Source organism: Mastigoproctus giganteus, chromosome 13 (assembly GCF_048544385.1).
Source record: "Mastigoproctus giganteus isolate SK-2022 chromosome 13, ASM4854438v1, whole genome shotgun sequence".
NCBI classification, from domain to species: Eukaryota; Metazoa; Arthropoda; class Arachnida; order Uropygi; family Thelyphonidae; genus Mastigoproctus; species Mastigoproctus giganteus.
In genome coordinates, this window is record NC_143587.1 from 43,279,642 (window position 1) to 43,306,037 (window position 26,396).

The 26,396-nt window shown below is 37.0% G+C and overlaps 1 protein-coding gene across 4 annotated transcripts in view; it reads left to right on the plus strand.

Annotated features, from left to right (window-relative positions):
- Positions 1-26,396, plus strand: part of LOC150075992 (ADP-ribose pyrophosphatase) — a 99,209-nt gene that overhangs the window by 10,133 nt on the left and 62,680 nt on the right. For all 4 annotated transcript variants that reach the window (XM_090388118.1, XM_090388119.1, XM_090388121.1 and 1 more), the window contains exons 2-3: positions 11,679-11,764; positions 24,171-24,351. In XM_090388118.1, coding sequence (XP_090244244.1) covers positions 24,179-24,351 — 173 coding nt within the window. In that variant the 5' untranslated portion in view covers positions 11,679-11,764; positions 24,171-24,178. The remainder of the gene's footprint in view (positions 1-11,678; positions 11,765-24,170; positions 24,352-26,396) is intronic.

Here is a 26,396-nt window from a genome sequence, read left to right on the forward strand (position 1 = left end):
GCTGACAAACTGAATAGGTATTTTGCATTCATACACAAGGAATTCTTTATAGAAGGGAATGCCAGAAGTTTATCAAACTAACAAGGAGCTAAATGATTTTTTTTATAACTGAATGGAAAGTGGAAGAGAAGTTGTTGGAGTAAAACAAAAAAGGTTCCTGGGGTGGATGAGATCTATCCACTTATATATCCAGTCACTGGTTAAAGAAGTAATGCAGAACATACAGTAGTCATAGAATGGATTTGTTAAGGGACATTCTTTCTGACCAATCTGATTGAATACTACGATGCAGTAACAAAGGAACTGTATGACAGAAATAATTTTGATATCAAATACTTGGATTTCAGGAAAACTTGTTAAATTGTACAATTTGGGGCAGTGTGGCATTAAGGAGAAATTGCTGCTGTAGACAAAGGGATGGTTGAGTGGGAGAAGATAATGGTTATCAGTGGACACTGCTTTTCGGGGACTAATGTTATTTATGGAGTCCCACTGGGTTCCATGCTAGGACCATTGTTGTTTTCTATATTTATTGATATTGATGAAGGTATATTAGATATCTAAGTTTGCAACGATACAAAAGTTGAAAGGTGGTTAATGACAGTAATGAAGGTAAGCAACCTGGGGTAACTGTACAGTCAGATAAGAAGCTTTCTGAGCAATGTGGACAGGACATTATCTTCTTGTGTTGTTTGATCAATGATATACAGGAACTTTGCTAGCAGGAATAAGAAGGTGATTATCCCATTTTACAAGGTAATGATTAGGCCACATCTTGAGTACTGCATACAGGTCCGGAGTCCTCATTTTAGGAAGGAAGTAGATCTGCTGGATCAAGTACAGAGAAGGCCACAGAGATTGGTGAGTGGAACAAAGGGTTGGTGTTACCAAAAAAGGCTTAAGTTCTGCAAATTGCAGCACCTGGAGAGTAGGCACCTGCGAGGCGATCTGATTGAGCTGTTTAAGTTTTTGAATGGTTTGAGCAAGCTCAATGCTAATGCTCCTGCTCAGACTACACACATGAGGGGGCAAAAATTCAAATTGAAGAAGGGTGGATGCAGGATATATATATAGAAGTGTGCCTTCAGCCACACTTCCACATATCAGTGGGTTGTTGATTGTTGGACCATACTTCCATCTTTTGTTGTTGTTGAAGTGGGAAGTTTGAATAAATTCACAGAATCACTAGACAAACTATTGGAGGGGATGGACAGGTGAACTGAAGTTTTTTTTTTTTTGGCTGATGCTTTATAAGTTTGTTTTCTTGCATCTTTTGCCACCACTAATACTAAACTTTTTATATATTTAAAAGTATTTGGTGAAAACTGGTCAAATGTTGTGTAGAATCAATGTTGCCAATACTAATGAGGATGAGGTTACCTCAGAGCAATGCAAATGGGGGGGGGGGTTGATTGTATGCACTGCACCAGGGGCCCCCCAGTCAAGGGAGCTATCAAAGTCTCATAAATAAACAAGGTCCCTTACCCCCAGGGGCTCACATCTGGTGAGTATGGGCTTGGCACACCCAGGGTCCTGAGCTGGATATCACCATTCTTATCTTTCTTGGTGATTCCCTTCTCTCTCTCTCTCTCTCTGGGTAAATTCAAAAATTTTTTTTTTGCCTGGTTCAGCATAAGCCTCAGGCTTCCTTGTACCATATGGCTAATAATAATAATCCTTTTTGCATCCGGCTTGTCAAGTACTTTTGCACAGCTCCATACTTAATTGGTTGATAGTGCCACCCTGGTACTTAAAATATCAATGTATTGTGAATACCAGCTGTTAAATGCATTCACATTCAATATTTAGATTTTTAATTAATTGTCAGTAAACATTAAATAATAGCTGAAAGGTATATTTGAAATCAGTAGATATAAATCCAAGTTATATTGGATTTATATCGTTTTGCAGGGGGTATGTCTTTCCACATTCTCTCCAATGTCAAGGTTTGCTGAAGTATAGCTTCTTAAATGTTTATATCCACTGGTAAGAAGAAAATTAATTAACTTCTACTCTAAAACTCACTGATGTGTTATTTCCTCCAAGAAAAAAAAGTGTTTCTTCCATGCACAACTTTTATAGAAATCAAAATTTAAATGTTTCAGTTTCTAGACAAAATAACTTATCTTTACTGATAATAATCCCCAATTTCTGATTTTTTTTTGGTATGAGCATATCACAAATATTGTATTAATTTTCTTTTCAACAGTTTTTAACAATACAAATCACAAATCTTCCCCTCTGTGAAATATTGATCTCACATTTGAGGATTTTTTCCTAAAATTGGTAGATTGCATTTGTTTTGTAAAGATGGATTTCCTTTCTAGAGAGGAGGTGCAAGGGACTTTTCTGTAGAGGCCTTGAGCAAAATTGCAAACTAGGGAGAGAGAATCATTAGAAAGTTACGGGTTACCTGCACCCTTCTCAAGAATACTTGTGCCGCTGGTGAAAGAATGGGATTTGTTACCACAGAATCTTATAGACACCATTATATCAAGCATGGTTCACCACTGTCAGGCCTGTTTAGCCATTGGAGAGGAATATACACCATACTGATGTCATGTGATCATATTTTCTAGCATCTTGTTTCAACTTCTGTAATGTGACCTTTTTGGTATTTCTGACACGACCTCTATAAATGTCCCTTATATCTGTTGGAAGTTTCTTGCTGTTGCCTCATTTCATTGTTATTCTATGGTACACCACCATACCAAATTTTGTCCCATTTCATCACAAGATACACGAGTTACATCACGTTTTTAATGTGTTCTGTTAATTTTTTTGAGCAGTGTAGATTACTAAAAACACCTATTATGAGATTATAAAGAAAAAAAACTGCAAATGCAAAAATGAGTTTTTAAATTGGAGGCAAGTAATTCTCCACATAACATGTTATAACTTATGAAGTTATCATGTGGCCTTTTAACAACTTGTGCTTTAACACATCATTTACTGAAGTGCTAAAACATCAAAGTCTCTTTCCTCATTTATAAACATGTCATGTTCTACCTAGTATATAAAGTTACTCTGGTTACTGTTTTCCAAATATAGAATCCTATGCAATGCCATACCTAGAATTTTTGAGCCACTATGTAATGACCACCAGAGTTAAGGTCAGTGTATGTACACTTTTGTCGTTTTTGCATAGTCTTCCCCCTGCTCCAGGGACATGCAAAGGGGGATGCATTGGATGTGCCGCACCATGGCCCCCGATCTAGGAGGCCCCAACTTGAGTGAGCCATCAAAGTCTCAACATAAATAAATGAGGCCCCTTAACCTCTTTTGCATCTGGGGCCCCCAAGTACCTTTTCACTGCCCTGCTTCCCTCCCCATAACTGTTTTTATTAACATGAAATGTTAATGCTCATTTGTAAAACATTATTTATAATATAAATTTTAAGTAATATTCAACAAATATAAACTATAGAAAAACAGTTAAAAAGTTGGCACATTAAAAATAAGAAATTTAATACTTACCAGTATGATTTTTACATCCACTAATATGATTGTTTACAGTATGATTGTAAACATTGTTTACCAATATGTTTACAGCCAATTTTTATGTGTAGATTTTGAAAATGATTCTTAAAATTTCGCATCACACCACAATTTCTACACATACAAGTTTTTGTGTTTGCCCATAATATATATATTTATATAACTTAGTACAAGATCAGTGTCATAAGTAGATATGACACCGATCTGTTGTATTACTGGCAAATAATAATGTTTGCATGTGCTCATATATGGCAGTTATGTTGGGGAGAGTTAACATGTTCAACCTTGTCTGTATAACTCCTACCTCTCTTTCAGTAATGGAAAGACAGTTGTGTATGTGTACTTTATCTGTGTATCTATTGCATAGATATTGTGTTTCTTATGTGTTTTCTTAGCTTTTTAAAAAACTATATTTTTATAGAACTCTAAAAATAAACTATAGAAATCAAAATTTAAATGTTTCATTTTCTAGAAAAAATAACTTATCTTTACTGATAATAATCCCCAATTTCTGATTTTTTTTTTTGGTATGAGCATATCACAAATATTGTATTGTACAGTCAGTCAGATAAGAAGTTTTCTGAGCAACGTTGATAAGACACCATCTTCTTGTGTTGTTTGATCAATGATATACAGGAACTTTGCTAGCAGGGATAAGAAGGTGATTATCCCATTTTACAAGGCAATGATAGACCAGATCTTGAGTACTGCATACAGGTACGGAGTCTTCATTGACTCTACATACGTGCTGTATTACTTGCACCACAAATTTGAGGATGTGGCTTAACTGGAAAAATGTAAAATTATGCATTTTGCTGCTCTTATGATGGTGTGGCAAGGACTGCAAAACCAAATTGATGAGTGGTAATGTGGTTGCATATATGATGATGAGTATAATCCAGAAACAAAAAAGAATGAATAGTGGCAGACTGAAAATTCACCATGCCCAAAGAAAATATGAATGAACAAATCATTCATCACCTTAGTAATTAATATTCATTTCAGGGTTTTTTTTTTTTTTTTTTTGATCAGTGGAGTGGTGCAAAGAGAGTTCATGCCCCAAGGTAAAATGTTAACCAAATTTTTTGCCAAGGAATCCTTGAATGGCTGTGGAAAAGGGTTCTGTACATTCTACCTGAAAAGTCAAAAAATTGGATTTTGCATCATGAAAATGCACACTGCCACTGTGTAATGTGTTTTACAGAGTTTTTAGCCTCCAGAAACATTCCACTGCTCCCACACTATTCCCTGGATCTGTTGCCATTTGACTTTTTTTCTTTTTTTCCTAAAGATCAAGAATCACCTGAAAGGACATCACTTTGGGACAGTCGACAACATCTAGAGCAGTGTAATCGATGCACTGAAGGATATCACAGAAGAAGGCTTCCAGCACTGTTTCCAGGAATGGAAGGAGCATTGGTAGTGATGTGTAACTTCCCAAAGAAGCTGCTTTAAAAAAGAGAATCTTCAGTTGTAGAAAACCTCGTATAATATGTTGGTGCAGTATGGTCACGTGGCCTAAGATGCTGATGTGCTGTAAAACCAACATTGGCAACTCTGTAATTGTAAGAAAGATGATACCACTTTCCTATAACATATATCATCACACACACAAGGACTTAGGCCTAATGTGGGTTGAGAGGCTCACATTTCAGTATTACATTACCAGAACCAAGACCTGTGCTGCAATGTATATTGTACATCATCATCATCACTCTCCTAACACCTACTTCTACCTGCACTTCCTGAGCAATAAGCTCATCTGCACTTTATTCCTCTATCCTATCAATTTTAATCTTTTGATTCTTAGTCATATCCTCTGTATGATAAATCAAACAATGAGGATATGTTACTGCCCCTACCTCGAAGAGGCAGATCTCCACTATCTAGACTCAATTAAACTTTAAACTTCAAAGGCAAACTTCTATAAATTGTGATTCTTGTTCCAGCCAAATAATTAAAAATTCTAAACATTAAAATTCATCAATATATTTTTGAAATTTATACTTTTTACAATATTTTCATTTTATACAACTATAAACTCTAAAATAAATGTAAAACTCTAAACAGTAAAATTCATCAATATATTTTTGTATTTAATACTTTTTTCGTTTTCTTTTTATACAACTATAAAATCAATAAATTCCAATTCCAACTAAATCTCAACTCCATAAAACACTATTTACATATATACAAATTTTTACAATTGTCTAATCCTGCTTGCTTCTGTAGCAAACTCAGCAAAAGCTTCATTCCATTCTCTATTCTTAAACAAGTCACTCCAGGGGTATGAGTTGGAGCCAGTCTGCCTAATTAACATATTCCTTGGTATATCATATCTTACACACTGCTGTAAAATATGCTCTGTATCTTTTACCATCCCACAAATACACATTGAATTTTCTTCTACACCAAGCTCTACCAGTCTTTTCTTTAACCCATGTCCAGTTATTAACACTGTTTGGAACATTCCTAGACCAGACCAAGATGAAATCTCTTTCATAGTTTTCATAGGTAACATGCCCCTTAGCAGAACCACTCCATTTTTCCTGCCCTATACAGTCTATACCTTGCTGTAACCTTTTCTTTTCTACCTTTAAATCGTGTCTTCCATACTCTCTTCCCTCTTCTCTACAAGATTTTATTCCCATAAGTTCTATTCTCTTATTATTCTTAATCGCATATTCCATTGTCCTTTTTTAAGTATAATCAGATCCACTGGTTCCTTTTCTTTAATAACTTGCAGAACATCATTTGAAATGGTTCTGCAGGACTGCATCACCCCCCCCACCAGAAGGGTAAATCTCTGTGCTGAAATAAGACTTCTTTTAACGTGGCTATTAGTCACTCTATTTCCCCAAGCCCTACATGCATATGTCACAATCGGTAGAAATATTTATTTATAGAGGAGGTCTAAGGACTTGCCTTTCACTCCCCATTCTACCCTTGTGACTTTCCTAATTTTTAAATAAATCATCTTCACTTTTTCTTTATCTCGTCGATAGCATATGCCCCCCCCCCCAAGGGGGCATATGCTATCGACGTACCAAATATTTTTGCAGTCGGCCTTATTCTTTCACTGAGCTTCCCTTTGAGCAGAACTATGTGAGTTTTATTTCATCGATATCTCCATTTTATGGACTTCAGCCCATTTCTCCACTTGTCCCATAGCCCTCTTAATTCTTTCCTCCAATTTCTAAACTTTCTCACCACCATTATTAACAACTCATCAGCATATTCTACCGGTTCACATCCTGCCCATTCCTTAAACTCATCCAATACAATATTCCAACTATAGTGACCTATGATTGAACCTTGTGGAGCACTTCTTGTTACTTCCTGAGTAACTTTCCCATATTTCATTACAATTGTAACTTTCTTATCTTTAAAATAATCTTTTAAAATTCCATAGAACTGCCCAGTACACTTCATTTTTCTCATTCTTGCTAGAAAGGTCAGCCACCACATATGATCAAATGCCCCCTTAAAGTCAAAAAATACACACTGGACATAATTTTCTGAAGTCTCTTGTACATATGACACCATTTTAACACAGCATCTTTAGTGGATCTGCCCCTCCAAAAGCCAAACTGCCTAGGGCTGCTCATTCCACTACTTTCATAATATCCCTCCAATATATTCATCAACACTCTTTCAAAAACATTTTCAATAACTGGCAGTAATGCCACTGGTCTATATGATCCAGGATCCGGCCTCGCTTTTTCTCTATTCTTTTATAATATTTTAATGTATGCTTCCTTCCAACAACTAGGAAAGATTTGCTCATTTAAGCACACATTATATAACTACCAATTCCTTTCCAAATTTCAAACCAAACTTCTTTCCTATTGTATTGCTACACTTCTGGTAGCAATCCATCTCTGTCTGTTGCTTTCTTTATCTTAACTTTCTCCAATTCTATCTTCACTTCTTCCTCTGTAATTAATCTTTCAATTTCCTTCCCCACATATTCATCATTTAATTTCCTAATTTGTTTTCTACTATCCAAACTTATTTGATTTATAGGAAACAATGAAGAGAGCAAACCCTGCATGGAGGACTCCCAGTCCCTTGTACTCTGATTTATTATTTTAAAAGTACTATAAACTTGATAAACTTTCATTCTGTCAAATAATAATTTTTATGGTAATCCCCATATGTTCTTATTCATTTCCTCTTTTACTTAGTTTCGCCATGTTTCTCTCTTCTCTTTTTGAATTCTACCAACATATTCCCATCTTATTTGTTGGTATTGCCTCTTTAAATCCTCCATTTTTTCACTTATTCCTCTTCTCCGTACCCTCTGGAAATTCCTCCTAGCCCTGTTCACTCCTCATTTCTGCTAATATCCCATTCCACCAAGGAACAACTCTTTTTAAATTTGTGCTCCTCCTCATAGACTTGCAGCAACTTTCATATATAATACTATTTTCTCACCCTTTTCTCCAGCCAGGCTGCTATCTATTTCTTGTCTGTTATCTCTAAGTCTTTTTGTAATCTCTTCTTCAAAACACTGCCAGCTTGCAGAACTCCCTGCAAACCTCATTTCAAACCCTGTATTACATTCTACCTCTCATCTCTTATCTTGAAATTGATACATATATTGATCACTGGTAATCCAGTCCTCCAACACCATATCTTATTCCCTAAGGCTTCTGTAGTTAATGTTAAATCTATATTAGATTCTCCTTGTATAGTACTGAAGGTAGAGGGCTGGCCCAGCTCATTTACAATGTTAAGTCTCTGACTTATCAACATTTCCTCTACTTGATTTCCTCTAGTATCAGTCTCGTGACTTCCCCAAGTTGTTGAACTTGCATTTGAATCAATACCAATTACAATTTTCTTTCCTTGTAATACATCTACCACTTTTTCAATATAGTTTAAATAAGGCTGCAGTTCATGGAACTGGCTGTATACACTTACCATATATACACTACCAATCTCAGGCAAGATCTCAGCACAGACCCCATGAGCAAAACACAACTCATCAATTTGTGTTACCACAGTCTGCATTTTTTACTGACAGCAGCCTGACTGTTTACTCTGAACTGCACAATTTTATCAGTTATTTTATAACCTTTAACAAGGTTTCCAACCCTGTATGGCTCCTGAAGGAGGACATCATAGGCTTTTTCGTCCATTCGATGACAACTGCAATGCAACATTATAGGATCTTTGCCCATTCACTTGTAGTACCTTTTAGCTTTTTCATTTCTATTTCTCTCCTATCCATAATGTAATCTAGTCCTATATCGTTCATAATACTTCTTATATTCACTGCATTCCTTGCTTCTAATTGAATGGCAAAAATCCCTATTTTTTTGCTTACAATTAATACATATAGCACTTTCATTTTTATTTTTACAATCTTTAAAAACATCTCCCTGTTCTCCACAATGTCCACACATGGTCTTCCCCTTACATTGATAAGCCACATGTCCATAAGATAAACATTTAAAACATTTTGGAATGAGAACAATATCCTTCACCCAAAATGAGGTCCACTGGCAATAGACTCTTCCTTTATTTATTAATATATCTCTAAACTTCTTCAAATTACTTGAAGAAATAGACTTTCTTTAAGGGTTAAAAAGAAATTGCTTTCTTTTTAACCCTTTCCAAACTATATCCACGATCAAACAAATTTCTATCCCAAAGTTCTTGCATAAACTGTTCCTTCTGTAATATCCTTATTCACATCATATACTATTATCGTTAGACCAGGTTTCTTTGGAACTTCAACTTTAAGACCAGACCCTTCCAACCTCTTATTATTCTGCAATTCACATAGATCACTCATAGAATCAACATCAGCCAATATTTCTCTATCTCTAATTTTTCTTGTTCTCTTTACTTTAACTTTCTTAATTAAAGGTCTTATATCCTCATTCAGCACTGCTTCAACTTGTTCACTTGTAGTATATTTATCTGTATTTGCCTTAATGAAGGCCACTATAGTTTCACCTCCCTTTTTAACTTCCTTCACCTTTTCTCTTCCCTTCTCTAGTACAGAAGCATAACTTTCAAATTGTTGTTCTTGATCCTGAGTTAATTGTCTACAATCTTTTACTCTAGACATGATTACTCGATTTTCCACAAAGAGTATAATTTCTGTATCTTCCAATGTATCCCACATTGAAAGAATCTTGTTCATGGCAGCTCTAGTTTATTTGCATCACAAAATAGAAATTTTTAGAGCCTAGTCCATACTTGTCTTATTTCCAAAAACTCCTCCCAAATATCTTTTCATATACCCATATGTTCACTATCTCCATTATCTATCTCTTCATCTTCTACTCTTACCCTTTTCTGTGCCCTTCTTTTCTTATTCTCTTCTCCACTTTCCCCTTTTTCTTCACTTTCTATTCCCTATAATCAACCAACTGCTGTCTTTAACTGTTCTTAAAACCTCTTCTCTTCCAATTCTTTGTCATCCATCACCAGCAGATTCTCCTCAGATGAGGACTCCTCACTCCTATGAGCCATAACTCAAACAATAATATTTTAATACTAAGCAATCAAATTTAGCAATCTAAATACTTAACTAGCTGAATTCGCTTTGGGACTGGAAATGCTGCTATCCCAAAAAACAAACACTGATCATTAAATTCCTAAGCACCAGGTGCGTATATAGTAATTATTACTAGACCACACCTACAAAAAATAATACAATAAAACTTCTAAAATTATACCAAAACACTGAAATTCACAACAGTCCAGACAATTGCAACTTGTCTACTATACTCAAAATGTTTATTCACATGCACTTATAGTGTCCACTTATCCTTATAATTCTCACTGTCCAAATCTAGTTCCGACTCCACTTTGCCGACCAGGACTTGCCTGGCTGCCCATCCCAGGCCACATGGAGTTGGGAATCTTGGCAATTGTACCTGACTGCTTCCTTGTAATTTTCTGCGCTAAAAACAGTAAAAAATATACAATAGTCCTTGTATATCTCTCACTAATAGTAGCTCACAAGAATTGCAATCAAATATACACTTTCCCTGGGTCAATGTATATTGTACACCAAGAGCCTCGGCACCTCTGTAGCCGGATGGGAAGGAGCAGCAGTGCGTAGCACACGCTTCTTGATTAGACCCGGGTTCGAGCCAGTTACCACCAAATATGGAGGTTGCGGAAAGGTCAGGGAATGACCACCGCATATTCCCGGAGCAATATGGCCTTAGTTGCTAATGCTCCTAAAAACCAAAGTAACAAACAAACCAAGAGCCCCAGCTGATTATTCAGTATGTGAAACACTGCCATTATCCCATACTATTTGATGCCTCTGGTCCACAGCAGTAGTTAGCTGCGAATATTTTAACAATGGACTTGCAATTTTTTAACAATGGGGTCACAGTTTTAATATTGCAAATAAAAAATAACATGAAATATTCCCCATATCACAAATAACATAAAACCTATCACAAAGCATTCTCTCGAATATAAAAAAACAAATTATTCTAGAAAACGTCCACAAAAATCACAGATTATATGAAAAAAAATATTACACAAATATTCAATGACTTTGGGAAGTGGTGTTGTGCCCACCACTTCCCAGGTAATTTGGTTTCTTTAAAAAAAACAAACAAAAGCATTGGGCTGAAATTCTGTTCTGTAACCGAACTTCCTCAGTTTGAATTTGTATCTCTTCTTGTGTGTAGTTTGAGCAATAGGAAAAATCTCATCAGCATTGAGCTTCTCAATCCATTCATAGCCTTAAATACCTCAATCCTTCAGGTGCCGTTGCGCCGTAAAACCAACAACAACAACAGATCACCTCATAGGTGCCTAGTCTCCAGATGCTGCAATTTGAGAACTGAAGCCTTTTCTTTGTAAGGGCTCCTTTGTTCCCCTCACCAATGAATTTCACTGAATTTGAAGATAAAATCTTTAGATAAAACTGGACATGATTTTCGCTTTAAAAAAAAAAAAAAAAAAAAGAATGAAAGCATATAGAACAAGCTGGAATTCTGAAATTTCAGTGAATTCGTGGATAATTTCATAGTTATTTTATTTTTCTTCAAAAAAAAAAAAAAGCATTGCGCTTAGCAGACTGGAATTCTATAATTTCACTGAATTGGAGATGCTCTGAAAGTTACTGTTGTTTTTAATTTTGTTTTAATTGGTATATATTTTTCACAACATTTTATTTATTTTCTTTTTTTTTTCAGGAGTTAACAAATTTCTTAGCTGTCCAAATACAAAAAACTAGCAGTAATGTTTGTCATATTTCATCATTGAAGAAAGCAACTAGCAAGTATATCCATTTGAATAATTGTTTATTTACTAGAAATTAAATTGTGAATTGTTTATTTTCCACCATATTGTTTTCACTTTTGAATCCTCCCATACCACTCCTACTTTACACATTTATTTGAACTTTTCATAACTAGTCTTATCAAAAATCATGCTGTGGATTCTAAGAAGTGATCATTGTAAAATGAATTAATAATATTAAAAATTTTAATTAAGATGTTTTTTCTTATTTCATTAATGAATTACAAGTCTTATAAATAAAACTGTAGTTAAGAAAGTCAAAGTCCTTCTTTTATGGTAGAAGAAGGGTTTATGGTAGAAGTATACTTCATGAGAATGACTTTCATAATTACTTTTGTTTAAAACTATAGTTATGAAAAATTTTCTTTAGTGTTTCAAATTAAGGACTAAAGAAAGTTTGAAATTCTAAATTAAAAGATTGGCTTTGGTTAATTGTTTTTCCACTAGAGTTAGTATCTACCATAAGTGCCTTAGTATTGTACCCTGAAATGAATACTTCTTGCTTGAGTTGGGGTAGTATCAACCACTTTTGTTTGCAGAAATTTAACTCACATTTGCTTATTTTTATTACTTTTATTTTTTTATGAAAACCCTAAACATGAAAGGTATCAAAACCTATAGTACTTAGTACCGTGCATGGGTTGAAGGAGAAGTATAGCGGGCGGGGGGGGGGGGGGGTGCCGGAAACTTTGCTCTAGAGATTAAACATGGTTTCACCACTTCAAGCCTCCAATAAGCAAAGTGGTGGTATGCCATTGATTTTTAAATTTATGAATGAGATTAAAGTTATCCATTTATAATTTTAAAAATCAGCAAGAAATTAGCATTAATAGGGGCAAATGATGCAAGAAAGCAAGCTTATGCAACATCAGCCAAAAAAAAAAAACTAAAAAAAAAAAAAAAAACAGACACCTCCCATTGCACCTATTCATTCCCTCAATAATTTTTCTAGTTCTTCCTTGAATTTATTTAAGCAATCAACTTCCACAACAGATGGAAGTTTGTTCCACTTTGTTCCAGCAATCCATCACCTGCTAACTAAAAGGCAAACTTCTGCACATCTATCTTTAACTGGCCTTTCTCACTTTGAATTTGTAATCCCCCTTCATGTGTGGGGAGATTACAAATTCTATTCCATTTTCCTCTTAGTTATTACAAAATCATTTGGCTCTCTGTTAGAGTTTGATAAACTTCTGGTTATCTCCTTCCTTAACGAATTCCTCATTTGTGAATATAGAAGGCAAATAGTCATTCCGTTTGTCAGCAACCTGAGCAGGATCATCACCAGTCGAACCATCGATATCAAGTGGACCAATCTGATTCATCCCCTTACTAAGGAGTTCAAGAGTAAGGAGTTCAGCACCGAAACCTGAAGTTCACTACTAATAACATTACTTCATATTACTATTAATATTACTTTCACTACTAATAACATAATATAACTATTACTTTCATTACTAATAACATAATATCACTATTACTTTCATTACTAATAACATTAGTCCAAGAAGAGCAGTGCCCATTGATAACTGCTCACTGCATTTTCCTACTAAATCATCCCTTTATCCATTGCAGTATCTTTTCACTATGCCACACTGCTCAAATTTGTAAAGCTGTCTTTTATGTTTGTTTGTTGTTTGGTTTTTAGGAGCATTAGCAACTAAGGCCATATTGCTCCAGTAATATGCATTTCCTGACCTTTCCGCATCCTTTGTATTTGGTGGTGACGGGCTCGAACCCCAGTCTAATCAAGAATTTGAGATATTGCTCAAAACATCAAAGGCAGATATTGTTGGGATATCAGAGACGTGGTGTCACACCGATATAAGGAATGCAGAACTGGAATTTGGGGAGTACAACGTCTACAGAAAGGACAGACAGGATAGGAAGGGAGGAGGGGTTATGCTATTAGTTAAGAAACACATAAAAACCAAGGAAGTGAAGCCAGTCGACATCGCTGGACAGTGCAGTGTTGAGTCAGTTTGGTGTGACATAAGCATTGGGAGATCAAAATTGAGAGTAGGAGTGTGCTATAGGCCTAATGACTCTCATGAGTATAATAAGAAACTGTACAGGGAAGTAGAGTGGGCCAGTAAATCAGAGAGTCTTATAATGGGAGATTTTAATTTCCCAGATATTGACTGGAATTTGGGGGCTGGGCACTCACACTAGCAAGGGTTTTCTGGATTTATTGGATGATTGTTTTCTACATCAGCATGTTCGGGAGGCAACCAGAGGGAGGAATACTCTTGATTTGATTATCAGCAGTGATTCTTCATGCATTAAGAATCTGCAGATAAATGAACCACTAGGTGGCAGTGATCACAGTGTGCTGAAGTGGGATTTACTAAAAGAGGTAACTACCATTAGGGGTAAAGGGAAGGGTTATTGCTTTCGTAAAGGCGACTACGATGGACTGAGACAGTATTTAAATATTATACAGTGGGACCAACTGATGATGTTACCAACAGCAATTGCAAAATGGGAAGCATCCAAAGAACTTATCTTGGAAGCTACTAGGCTTTACATACCAACTAAGAAATATTGTTTTCAAGGTTTAGGCCTAAATGGATGTCAGATGAACTAATGAGGCATATGGCAGAGAAGAAACATGCATGGGATACATACAAATTAACACATGACACAGAAGCCTATGATAGATACAAGTTGATCTGTAACCAAGTTACAAAGGAGGTTAGGCAGGCGAAGGCAGATTACGAGAAATCCTTGGCAAGGGATGCAAAGAAAAACAGCAAAGAGTTCTTTACTTATGTAAACTCTAGAAGGAAGGGGATGAATCAGATTGGTCCACTTGATATTGATGGGTCAACTGTTGATGATCCTGCTCAGGTAGCTAACAAACTAAATGAATATTTTGCATTGACATTCAACATGAGGAGTTATTTAGCAAGGGGAATGCCAGAGGTGTATTCAACTCTAGCAGTAAGCTAGAGAATCTTGTAATAACTGAGAGTAATGTGGAGGAGAAATTGTTGAAGATAAACACAAGAAAGGCACCTGGGGTGGATGGGATCTATCTAGTTATATTAAAGGAGGCAGCAGAGGAAGTAAGCAAACCCTTAGCCATAATTATGAGAGCTTCCTTGGACTCGGGGGAGGTGCCCACAGACTGGAGATGAGCAAATGTGACCCCAATTCACAAAGGAGGATCAAAGGCTGACACAAGTAATTATAGACCTGTGAGTTTAACTTCTGTTCCCGGAAAATTAATGGAGGCACTAGTTAAAGAAGCACTGCAGGATCATTTAGACAAGACTTCAGTTATAGCTCGGACACAGGATGGTTTTGTTAAGGGGAAGTCTTGCCTGACGAACTTTATTGGATACTATGATGCAGTCACAAAGTAACTGGATGCAGGGAATAACTTTGATATTATATACTTGGATCTTAGAAAGGCTTTTGATACTGTTGCACATGGAAGACTGCTGCTCAAATTGGAGCAGTGTGACATTGGAGGCAAATTGCTGCTGTGGATAAAGGGGTGGCTGAGGGGGAGAAGACAGAGTGGTAATCAATGGACACTGCTCGTGGACTAATGTTATTAGTGGAGTCCCTCAGGGCTCAGTGTTGGGTCCATTATTGTTTTCTGTATTTATAAATGATATTGATGATGGTATATCGAGCTTAATGTCGAAGTTTGCAGATGATACAAAGGTAGGCAGGGTTGTCAAGGACACTACTGACACTATGCTGCTGCAACAGGATCTGGAAAGGTTGAGCAGATGGGCTGAGAGGTGGCAAATAAAGTTTAACATTGACAAATGTAAAGTACTACACATGGGAAACAGCAACCCCAGAGCAACATATCAACTCTGTGGTACTACACTGACAGTGGTAGAGAATGAAAGGGACCTGGGGCTGGTTGTGCAGGCAGATATGAAGTTCTCTGAGCAGTGCAGACGGGCTGCAAGAGTAGCTCATGGTGTATTGTCAATGATATATAGGAATTTTTCTAGCAGGGATAAGGAGGTGATTATTCTCTTGTATAAGGCAATGGTCAGGCCACACCTAGAGTACTGTATACAGGTCTGGAGGCCTCATTTCAAGAAGGATGTAGAGCTGCTGGAACGAGTACAGAGAAGGGCAACAAGATTAGTGAATGGAACAAAGGGGTGCTCTTACGAAGAAAGGCTTAAGTTTTGCAAATAACAGTGTCTGTAGACTAGGCACCAGCGAGATGATCTAATAGAGGTGTATAAAGCCTTGAATGGTTTGGGCATGCTCAATGCTGATGAGATTCTTCCTCTTGCTCAGAATAATCACCTGAGAGGGCATAAATTCAAATTGAGGAAAGACAGATGTAGGATAGACGTGCGGAAATTTGCCTTTAGCCAGCGGGTGGTTGGTTGGTGGAACAGACTTCCATCCCTTGTCGTGGAAGTTGATAGCCTAAATAAGTTTAAGGCTCAGCTGGACAGGTATTTCGAATGAACAGAGGGGTGAAGTGGAAGTGGTTTTTTTTTTTTTTTTGTTTTGGCTGATGCCGCATAAGCTTGCTTTCTTGCATCAAATGCCTCTACTAATGCTAATGCTAAAGAAGCTGTGCTACGCACTGCTGCTCCTTTCCACCTGGCTACAGAGGCGCCAATCTTTTATGTGCAACAGTATTAAAATCTTTCCTGAAATCTAAGTATATGATGTAAAAATTATTTTTTTCATCCATGTTCTGTGTTATTGTGTCACAGTTTCAGTTAGATTGATCAGACAAGATTGTCCCTTAATAAAACCATTCTGTGATTGCTATATTGCTGCATTCCTGTCTTGATTAGCATTTTTCAATGCCAGTCTACAGACTGGGCCAGTGTGGTCCATGGGTCAGTGGAAAGTAGTACTCTTGTCCTTTAAAGCATAACGAAGAAAAGCCTTGTGATTGTTTACTCTTTTCCCATTTCTTGCCATTTGTGCCTTGCAAACTTGTCTTGCTCTATTTGTCTGTAGAACTGTTCATTATACTAATCACAGTCATTTGGTTTATAACACACTTCTACTCTCAATTTTTATTTTTCCAGTGCTTATGTCACACCAGACTGACTCAATTTTGCTTTGGCTAGTCCACTGACTGGTGTACTTCCTTAGATTCTATGTCCTTCTTTCTAAATTAAGAGCATAATTCCTCGACCCCCCCCCCGTCCTATCTGTATGATATAGCAGATTCGTTCGTTGACTGGTTAGTTGACTCGTTCGTTAGCGTCGCAGTCAGCTCTTGGATAATCACATTTTTCTTGTGTTTTTTGGACATCCCCCCCCCTTTCAAAAATGTGTGTTACAGTTCTATGAATATATAATGAGTTTTGGGGTTTGCATGCTGTTCGTTATTTTCTAATTGCCTTTTCTGCCCATTATGTCTACTCGTATAACTGTTGTTATAACAGTAGCCATGATAGTTTTTTTTTTTTTATGAAAACGCCAAACACGAGAGATATTAGAACCTATAGTACTTAGTACCGTGCATGAGTTGGAGGTTGAGAAGACAAAAGAAGATATTTGTTGACATTAGACTTGAACTTCTGTTCAATCTAATGATTACAGTCTAGTGACATTACAGTCTAATGTCACTAGACTGTAATTTTCAGGAAATATGTATGAAGGAAGGTTGTTCCAGAAACAGCAGTGGAATGAATAAACGAGGAAGATGAAAAGTTGGTTCTGTGAGTTTGAAGTTGGACAATAAATGGATGTTGGCTGGTGATGGCAGGTGTTCAGACTGCTTTGAAAGAAAGACCGGGAATTATAGAAGCCAATTCAGAAGAACAGTGCCCATGAAAGTATCTGTAGAAAAGGCATGCAGCAGAAACAGTACATCTATGAGCCAGAGAGAGTGGAGAGACTCTGTTAGAGATAAGTCATTAATTAACCTAACTGCCTTCTTCTGAATGGAAGAAAAGTAATGCCCAGAGCGAAAGAGAAAACCAAGTTTTTTAGATGTAGAGGAAGCAATATTTGTAATGTGCTTGTGCCAAGAGAGATTAGAAGTCAGGGTAATCCCCAAAAGAGATATATCATCTTGCCTAGAAATCGGAGTATCACCAAAGATAAGCATAGGAGCAGAAGAATCCTTTTTGCGAGATATAAGACGGGACTGTGTTTTATTAAGATAGAAATTGGCTAAGTTGTCTTTGCTCCACTGGAGAATTACCTGGAGATCAGCATTTAAGGAATTGGTAGCGAATATTCGAGATGTTGAAGCTGATTGAGCAGGTCAAGGTCCAGTTTTCTCAAACTGGTAAGTGGAATGCAATGTGCTATTATCAGCAAAACTATAGATAAGAATTCCGGTCAATGGAAGAAAGTCATTAACATACAAGAGGAAAAGAGTGAGGGAAAGAACTGAAAATTGGAGGACACTAACATTAGTAGAGAAGTTAAAAGACTGGGAGCCATCTACCATAACCCTCAGTGAGTGATCAGAGAGAAAACTGGATAACCAGTTACAAAAAACAGTTGGTAAACCATAAGATGGAAGCTTGTTTAAAAGATCTTTATGCCAAACACGATCGAAAGACTTTGAGATGTCAAGAGCAACTGCTTGCTTTTCACCAAACTTTTACATCAAATTTGTCTATAAATGGGTAATATAAGCCAGAATATTACCAGTGAATCGACTCTGACGGAATCCATACTGATGATCATTGATCAGATGGAAGGTTCCTAGGTAGTTTAAGAGTTGGCTGTTAATTGATTTCTCGATTACTTTAGAAAGCATAAAAGTCATTGCAATGAAATGATAATTAGACAAGAGGGATTTGTCACTCTTTTTAGAAACTGGCTGGATATGAGCAAGTTTCCAAGCAAAAGGAAAAAATCCTTTGGAATAAGAAAGTGAAAAAAGATGGCAAAGAACACGAGTAAGTTCAGGAGCACAGGTTTTGAGAACAAATGGAGAAATATCATCAGGACCTGGAGCTTTCTTAGCATCAAGGGTCGTCAAAATCCTTCTGACATCCTTTTGACGGAAGACCCCATGAGGCATTGAATGGAGTGTGTTGGGAATGGTGGGAGGTGTTTTAGCAAAATCATTAATACATGAGTTGAAAGAAAAATGGGATGCTAGCAGGTCAGCTTTATCCTTGGCAGAAGTGACAACAAAACCATCTGGTTGTAACAGAGGAGGGAACAGAGATGGGCAAAAGTTGCAGCCAATATCATTTGCCAAGAGACCAGAAAGCTCAGCTACCATTCAGGCAAGAAGCAAGTTTTCTGCTCTTAGCCTGTTCAAATCTAGTTTGGACTGATTATAATAACTTCTTTACAATTTTTTCCAGCTTTGGTGTAGACGGAATATGAAACTGGAGAATTGGAAACAAGCCAATTACGATATGCAACATTCTTCTCTTGAACAACCTTAGAATAATTTCACTGACACAATGTGAGAAAACATTGACATCAGAAGTTTTGAAACAGTAATCCGACCAAGGAAAAGAAGAAAAGAAATCTCACAGGTCATCCCATTTTGCATTATTGTAATGCCAAACAACATGATGTTGGGAATAACCATGAGTTAAGGCTCCATTGGAGAAGAGACAAACACCAAGTTGTGATCTGAGGTGCCTAAAGGACCACTCACTTCGACCGTGTACTTAGAAGGGTTGTTTGTGAGAAAAAGATCAAGCATGTTGGATGCATGGTTAGGATTGTCCGGTATGCTTGTAGGTAAATGAACAATCTGTGCAAGGTCATCGGTAATTGCAAAAGCCTCAGCATCTCGACCAGCTGAGTCTGTGTGACTAGAAAATGGAAGCCAGCTGGAGCTGTGAACATTAAAATCACTAAGGAAAATTACCTCACTGTTAGGAAAGTTGGACTGGAGAGAGTCAAGTTGCAAGGAGAGGAAGTCAAATGAGTTCCAAGTGATTAGTGGAGTTGGGAGAACAGTAGAGACAACAGATGAATTTGCCAGAATGAGATTGAGAGATTTTAAGCCAGAGAAGATCGAAAAGAGGAGAATCCAAATTACCAAGTCTCTGATAGGGAATATTGGAACGGACATATGCACAAGTCCCACCTTTGAGGTGAAAGGAATCATACAGCGAATAATTTGGGCAACTGAGATGAGCAGTGGTTGAATCAACCAGTAACTGAGATTCTGTCAGAAGAAGCATATGAGGTTTGGCAGACTGTAAGTGGAAATGGACATCATTGAAGTTAAAATTATTTATTTCTAATCAACCCCTTCTCATAAGGGGTAGGTGATAGTGGCAGTTGGTATTTGGACATTCGCAAGTAATCAAGGGACTCTTGACTACTTTTTTTATGGTTAATTTGATTTTCTTACTGTTGGCTTATGCGATGCATAATATTATATTTATATTAGCTTGTGCCATCCATTGACCTCTTAACTTCTTCTTTGAAAATACTATTTTAACTGGTATGAAAAAGCTTCAGTTTTGGAGGGAAACTTATTAAGCTGCCAGTTTGTGAACAGAAATTGTGTTAATTCTTATATTTGATTAAAATGGTTTAAATATTTAAATAGTGTGTGTGTATACAGTTAGTCCTCATTTTGCGCCAATCTGATTTGCACTGATTCTCAATAGCACTGGTCACTAACCACAAGGCCATTTTTATTTATTTATTTTTGCAATTTTTTTATAAATTGAAAATTTAAAATTGTCAGGTCAGACAAAATTTATCTGCATCGTACTGTACTATGTATCAAACACTGTTCATGTGATCAAGAACAATCTGAACTAATCAGTAATTAGCGTGTCCGTATCATAGCCAATCAGAGATGGGAAAGGTTCCCGCCCTCAAAGTAGCCACTCATTGATGTGGGTGGTAAAAGTCCATGTGGTAAAACATTCAGTTGGTGGTTGTTTACGCCATTTACGCGTGTTGGAAATTTATTATACTAACATTTTTTATTAATTGTGCTATTCATAAATTAAATAATAATTAATAATAGTGATAGCCGTGTGCAGTTTTTGCCAATTGTGTTATAAATTTTTTAATTTAATAGAATAAAGAGATGCCATGTCTGGTAAAAGAAGTTCAACGAATCCTAGTGCAAATGAAAGTGTGAAAAAGGCTTATTGATTTATCACATTGGAAAATATGATGGAGGTTATTCAAAGGATGGAAGCTGGTGAAAGCCACCCTAATGTATGTAGGCCTATGAATATGCCTCCATTGACTATTACTACAATTATAAAGAATGCTGATAAAATAAAACAATTGATGCAAAGTGCTACACAAGTAGCACTTACTCTGAAAGGGAAAGTCTCGTCTGACAAATTCGATTGGATACTATGATGTGGTTACAAAGAAACTGGATGCAAAAAATAATTTTGATATCATATACTTGGATTTCAGGAAAGCTTTTGACACTGTTGCGTATGGAAGGCTACTGTACAGATTGGAGCAGTCTGGTATTTAAGGTAAGTTGCTACAATAGATAAAAGGGTGGGTTGAATGGGATAAGATAGAGTGGTAATCAATGTACACTGCTCTTTGTGGACTAATGTTATTAGTGGAGTCCCCCAGGTTTGGTGTTGGGCCCACTGTTGTTTTGTATATTTGTCAGTGATACTGATAAAGGTATATCATGCTTAATGTCAAAGTTTGCAGATGATACAAAGGTTGGCAGGGCTGTTAATGACAGTAATGGCAGTGTGCTATGCAACAGGATCTAAAAAATTTGGGCAGATGGGCTGAGAAGTTTAACATTGACAAATGCAAAGTACTGCATATGGGTAAGTAACCCCAGAGAAACATACCAACTGTGTGTTACTACACTTAGGGTGGTAGAAAATGAAAAAGATCTGGGAATAATTGTGCATTCAGATACGAAATTTAATTTACTGAGCAATGCTGAGAGGCTACCAGAGCAGATCATGGGATAGGGAAATGGGTGTGATTATTCCTTTGTATAAGGTGATGGTCAGGCCATGCCTTGAGTACTGTGCACAGGTCTGGAGGCCTCATTTTAGGAAGGATGTAGAGTTGCTTGAGCGAATACAGAGAAGGGCAACAAGATTGGTGAGGGCAACGAAAGGGTGGTCTTACCAAGAATGGTTTTTAAGTTCTGAAAATTGTCAACGTCTGGAGACTAGGCATCTGCCAGGTAATCTGATTGAGGTGTATAAGGCCTTTAATGGGTTGAGCAGGCTTAGTTCTGATGAGATTTTTACTCTTGCTCAGATTACCAACCTGAGCGGGCATAAATTCAAATTGAGGAAAGACAGTTGTAGAATACATGTGCGGAAATTTCCCTTTAGCCAGCAGGTGGTTGATTGCTGGAACAAGCTTCCATCTGTCGTTGTGAAAGTTGATAGCTGAAATAAATTCAAGGAGGAACTGGACAAATGTTTAGAGGTAATGATGGGTGAAAGGACAAATGTTTAGGGGGAATGATGTGTGAAATGTTTTTTTTTTGGCTGATGCTACATAAATTTGCTTTCTTCCATCACAAGCCTCTACTACTACTACTACTACAAGTTAGTTACAGCAAAAGTAAACTTTTAGAAAAAAGGAGAAATTGCTGACACTTCAGGTCAATGATTTGAACCAAAAAACATTCCCTTGACCCAACTGCAATAACTGAAAAGGCTAAGGCAATTTTTGAAGACTTAAAGAAGAAAGGAGGGAGTGCAATGAAATATTTTTGGCTAGCAAGGACTAGTTCATGAGATTTAAAGCAAGAGCCAAATGCAGAAGTTTGAAAATTACCGACAAGGCAGTAGATGCTGAGGTGGCTGCCGCATTCCCTGCAGAGTTTCAGGCCACAGTAGAGGAGGAGGGTGAATATCCTTCAGATCTCATATTCAATGTTGATGAAATGGGCCTTTATTGGAAAAAGTTGCCCTCAAGAACCTTCATTGCCCATGAAGAAAAGTCAGCTCCTGGGTTCAAAGCATCAAAAGACAGGCTGACACTTTTGTTGGGAGCAAATATGTCAGGCAATTTAAAATTGAAGCCATTGGTGTACCACTCAGAAACACCACGTGTTATGAAAGACTTAAAGCCACGTTGCCTGTGTACTGGAAGTCAAACAAGAAGGCTTTGGTGACACAGGATGTCTTCTTGGATTGGTACACCAACTATTTTAGCCCCGCTGTTCTCAAATTCTGCAATGACAAAACTTTACCAACCAAGACTATTCTTCTTTTGGACAATACCCCTGGACATTCTACAAATCTGGGTGAAGTCAGAATGCCTCTTAATGATAAATGTTGTCTACATGGCCCCCTAATACGACATCAGTTTTGCGACCTGTGGACCAGGGAGTAATAGCCATCCTTAAAACTTATTACCTACGGCAAATATTTACAGAAATGGTAAAAGCTTTAGACATGTCTAACGTTACCATAAGAGAATATTGGCAGTCATTTGATGTCTTAAAGGGCATCAATCACATTAATACAGCCTGTCAAGAAGTGACTGTCAATTGTCTAAATGGAGTGTGGCGTAAACTTTTCCCAGATTTCATGCATGACTTCAGAGGATTTAAGCCACAATGAAACGTTGTAGAAGACATCAACAGGCTGGCACAAGAGGCAGGGTTAGAAGAAGTCTGCTAGGACAGCTTGTGGGTTCTGGCAGTGATATATAGAAATTCTACCAGTAGATAAAGAGGTGATTATTCCTTTATATAAAGGAAAGGTTGAATACTGTATGCAAGCTTGACGACTCAATTTTAGGAAAATTATAACCTTGTTGAAGATTGTACACAGAAGAGTGACAAGATTGGCTAAGGGCTGAAAGGGGTATTCTTATCACGAGAGATTCGAGTTCTGTTAGTTATGGTTCACCTCAGTATGGACACCCTGCAGATGCCTGTTTGAAAATCAGGCATCTGCAGGGTGTCCATACTGAGGTGTTGAAGGTATGTGACATACAAAAGTGGACATAAGTTTTAAATTAAGAAGGGATGATCGTAGAATACAAGTCTAAAAATTTTCCTTTAGTTTAAAGAGTGATTGATTGTTGAAATGAAGTGCTAACTACTCCTACTGGACATTTATGTAAATTAAAAGGATTGGTGGACAAATGCTTGAAAGAAATAGGTAAATGAAGGAAGGTCACATTAGTCGCATTTATTTTGTTTTCTTTGGATTATACTGTATCATGTACCATTTTGCCAGTACTAATACTAATATATATATATAAACCCTGGGGGGGCTCACATCCGGTGAGTATGGGCTTGGCACACCAAGGGTCCTGAGCTGGATATCATCATTCTTCTCTTTCTTGGTGATTCCCTTCTACTTCTCTCTCTCTCAGGGTAACTAGGGAATTTTATTTTTTATAAGCCTCAGGCTTCCTTGCACCGTATAGCTAATAATAATAATATCCAAAATTAATATGAAACTTTTTTCTACCTTCATTTTTTGCATCATTCATTACATAAATATTAAATTTTCTTACAGGTTCCGCAATGGCATTGCATACTAAATGTCGAAATGCACCATATCCATATGGCATTAATATCAAGCGTTTGGCAGTGCCGAATGAGTATGTTTCATGGTCAGTGGAATGGCCACAGTATGATCCACCATTATTCACTCTGACATATTCAGATCCAAAACCATGGGTTGATCCAGATATAGGGTAAGTCTTATTATATTTTTCTCCGTTTATATGATATTTAATATGTTTTATGTATAAAATCATTTTATTTTTAAACACAAATATATCTAATTTTGATTTCAGTTGCCATGAGACTCAAGCTTAGTTACAGACCATATTAGCGCTGGTATATGTGTTAACAGTACACAATTCTGGTTTTCTTAAATGACGCTGATGGAGGGCTATTGGTTATTACATCAAAATTTGTAGATGACATGAACATTGAGAGATAATTAATGATGGGTGCTCCTTTAGAATGACTTGGATGATCAGATAGGGCTCACATCTGGTGAGTATGGGCTTGGCACACCCAGGGTCCTAGCTGGATATTATCATTCTTCTCTTTCTTGGTGATTTCCTTCTCTCTCTCTCTCTCTCTCTCTCTCTCTCTCTCTCTCTCTCTCTCTCTCTCTCTCTCTCTCTCTCTCTCTCTCTCTCTGTTTCTCAGGGTAACTTGGGGAATTTTATTTGGCTGCTATGCTGCTAGCATAGGCCTCGGGCTTCCTTGCACCATATGGCTAATAATAATAATAATAAGAGGAAGTTATGTTTTAATGCCACAAAAAATGCCATTTATGCTACTGAAATAAGTTCTGAATAACTTATACACTTGCAGATGTTGGTGGAAGAAAGGGCTTTTGAGTTATAATCCATACTGAAACGAAATTCTTGATACAGTGCAGAAACAGTAGTGAGGAGGACCCATGATGTCCCATCAGTGATTTATTCAACAGCTGCTTGCAGAAATAGGAAAGTTTTAATTCTACTGTATAAAGCAATTTTGAGACAAACCATAGTTGTAATACTGTGCATGGCAGCTATACCTAAAAATAAATTTTAAAAAAAATCTGTACCAGGAGCATAATGTGTCCTGCTGCTAGCATATTTAATGTGTTTTACATTTAAGAGTCATTGGAAGGCATTAAAAATGTTTTAATTTTCAAATATTAATAAATTTCATGCAGAATATAACAATGTTTTTATTTTATTAATAATAATTACATATCAGTTACTGAAAGTATTGGTCTGTGATGACTAAAGTAGGATATATAATTTTTACATTTTTTTTTTTTTTTTTATTTAAACCCCAAACACAAGAGGTATTAGAACCTATAGTACTTAGTACCATGCTTGGGTGGAGGTTGAGAAGACGAAAGAAGATATTTGTTGACAGATTTGAACTTCTGTAGACTGTAATTTTCAGAAAATACGAAGGAAGGTTGTTCCATAAAACGGCAGTTGAATAAATAAATGAGGAAGATGAAAAGTTGGTTCTGTGAGTTTGAAGTTGGACAGTAAATGGATGTTGGCTGGTGGCGGCATGCGTTCGGACTGTTTTGAAAGAGAGAGCGGGAATTACAGAAGCCAATTCAGAAGAACAGTGCCCATGGAAGTATCTGTAGAAGAGGCATGCAGCAGAAACAGTACGTCTATGAGACAGCGAGTGGAGAGATTCTGTTAGAGATGAATCATTAATTAACCTAACTGCTCTCTTCTGAATGGAATCAATGGAACCTCTTCTGAATGGAATCAATGGAACCTCTTCTGAATGGAATCAATGGAACCTCTTCTGAATGGAATCAATGGAACCTCTTCTGAATGGAACCAAAACCTCTCTCAGAAGCCTGAGAGAGGTTTTGGGGGCACCACCCCAGATGTGGGAACAATATTCCATGGCAGGGTGGATTTGCGATTTATACAGAGTGAGCAGCTGTTTGCAAGAAAAGTAACGCCGAGAGCGAAAGCGAAAACCAAGTTTTTTAGATGCAGAGGAAGCAATATTTGTAATGTGCGTGTGCCAAGAGAAATTAGAAGTCGGGGTAATCCCCAAAAGAGATATATCATTTTGCCTAGAAATCGGAGTGTCACTAAAGATAAGCATAGGAGCAGAAGAATCCTTTTTGCGAGATATAAGGCAAGACTGAGTTTTAGAAGGGTTGAAATCAACGAATTTGTCTTTGCCCCACTGGAGAATTACTTGAAGATCGGCGTTTAAGGAATTGGTAGCAGATTTTCGAGAAATTGAA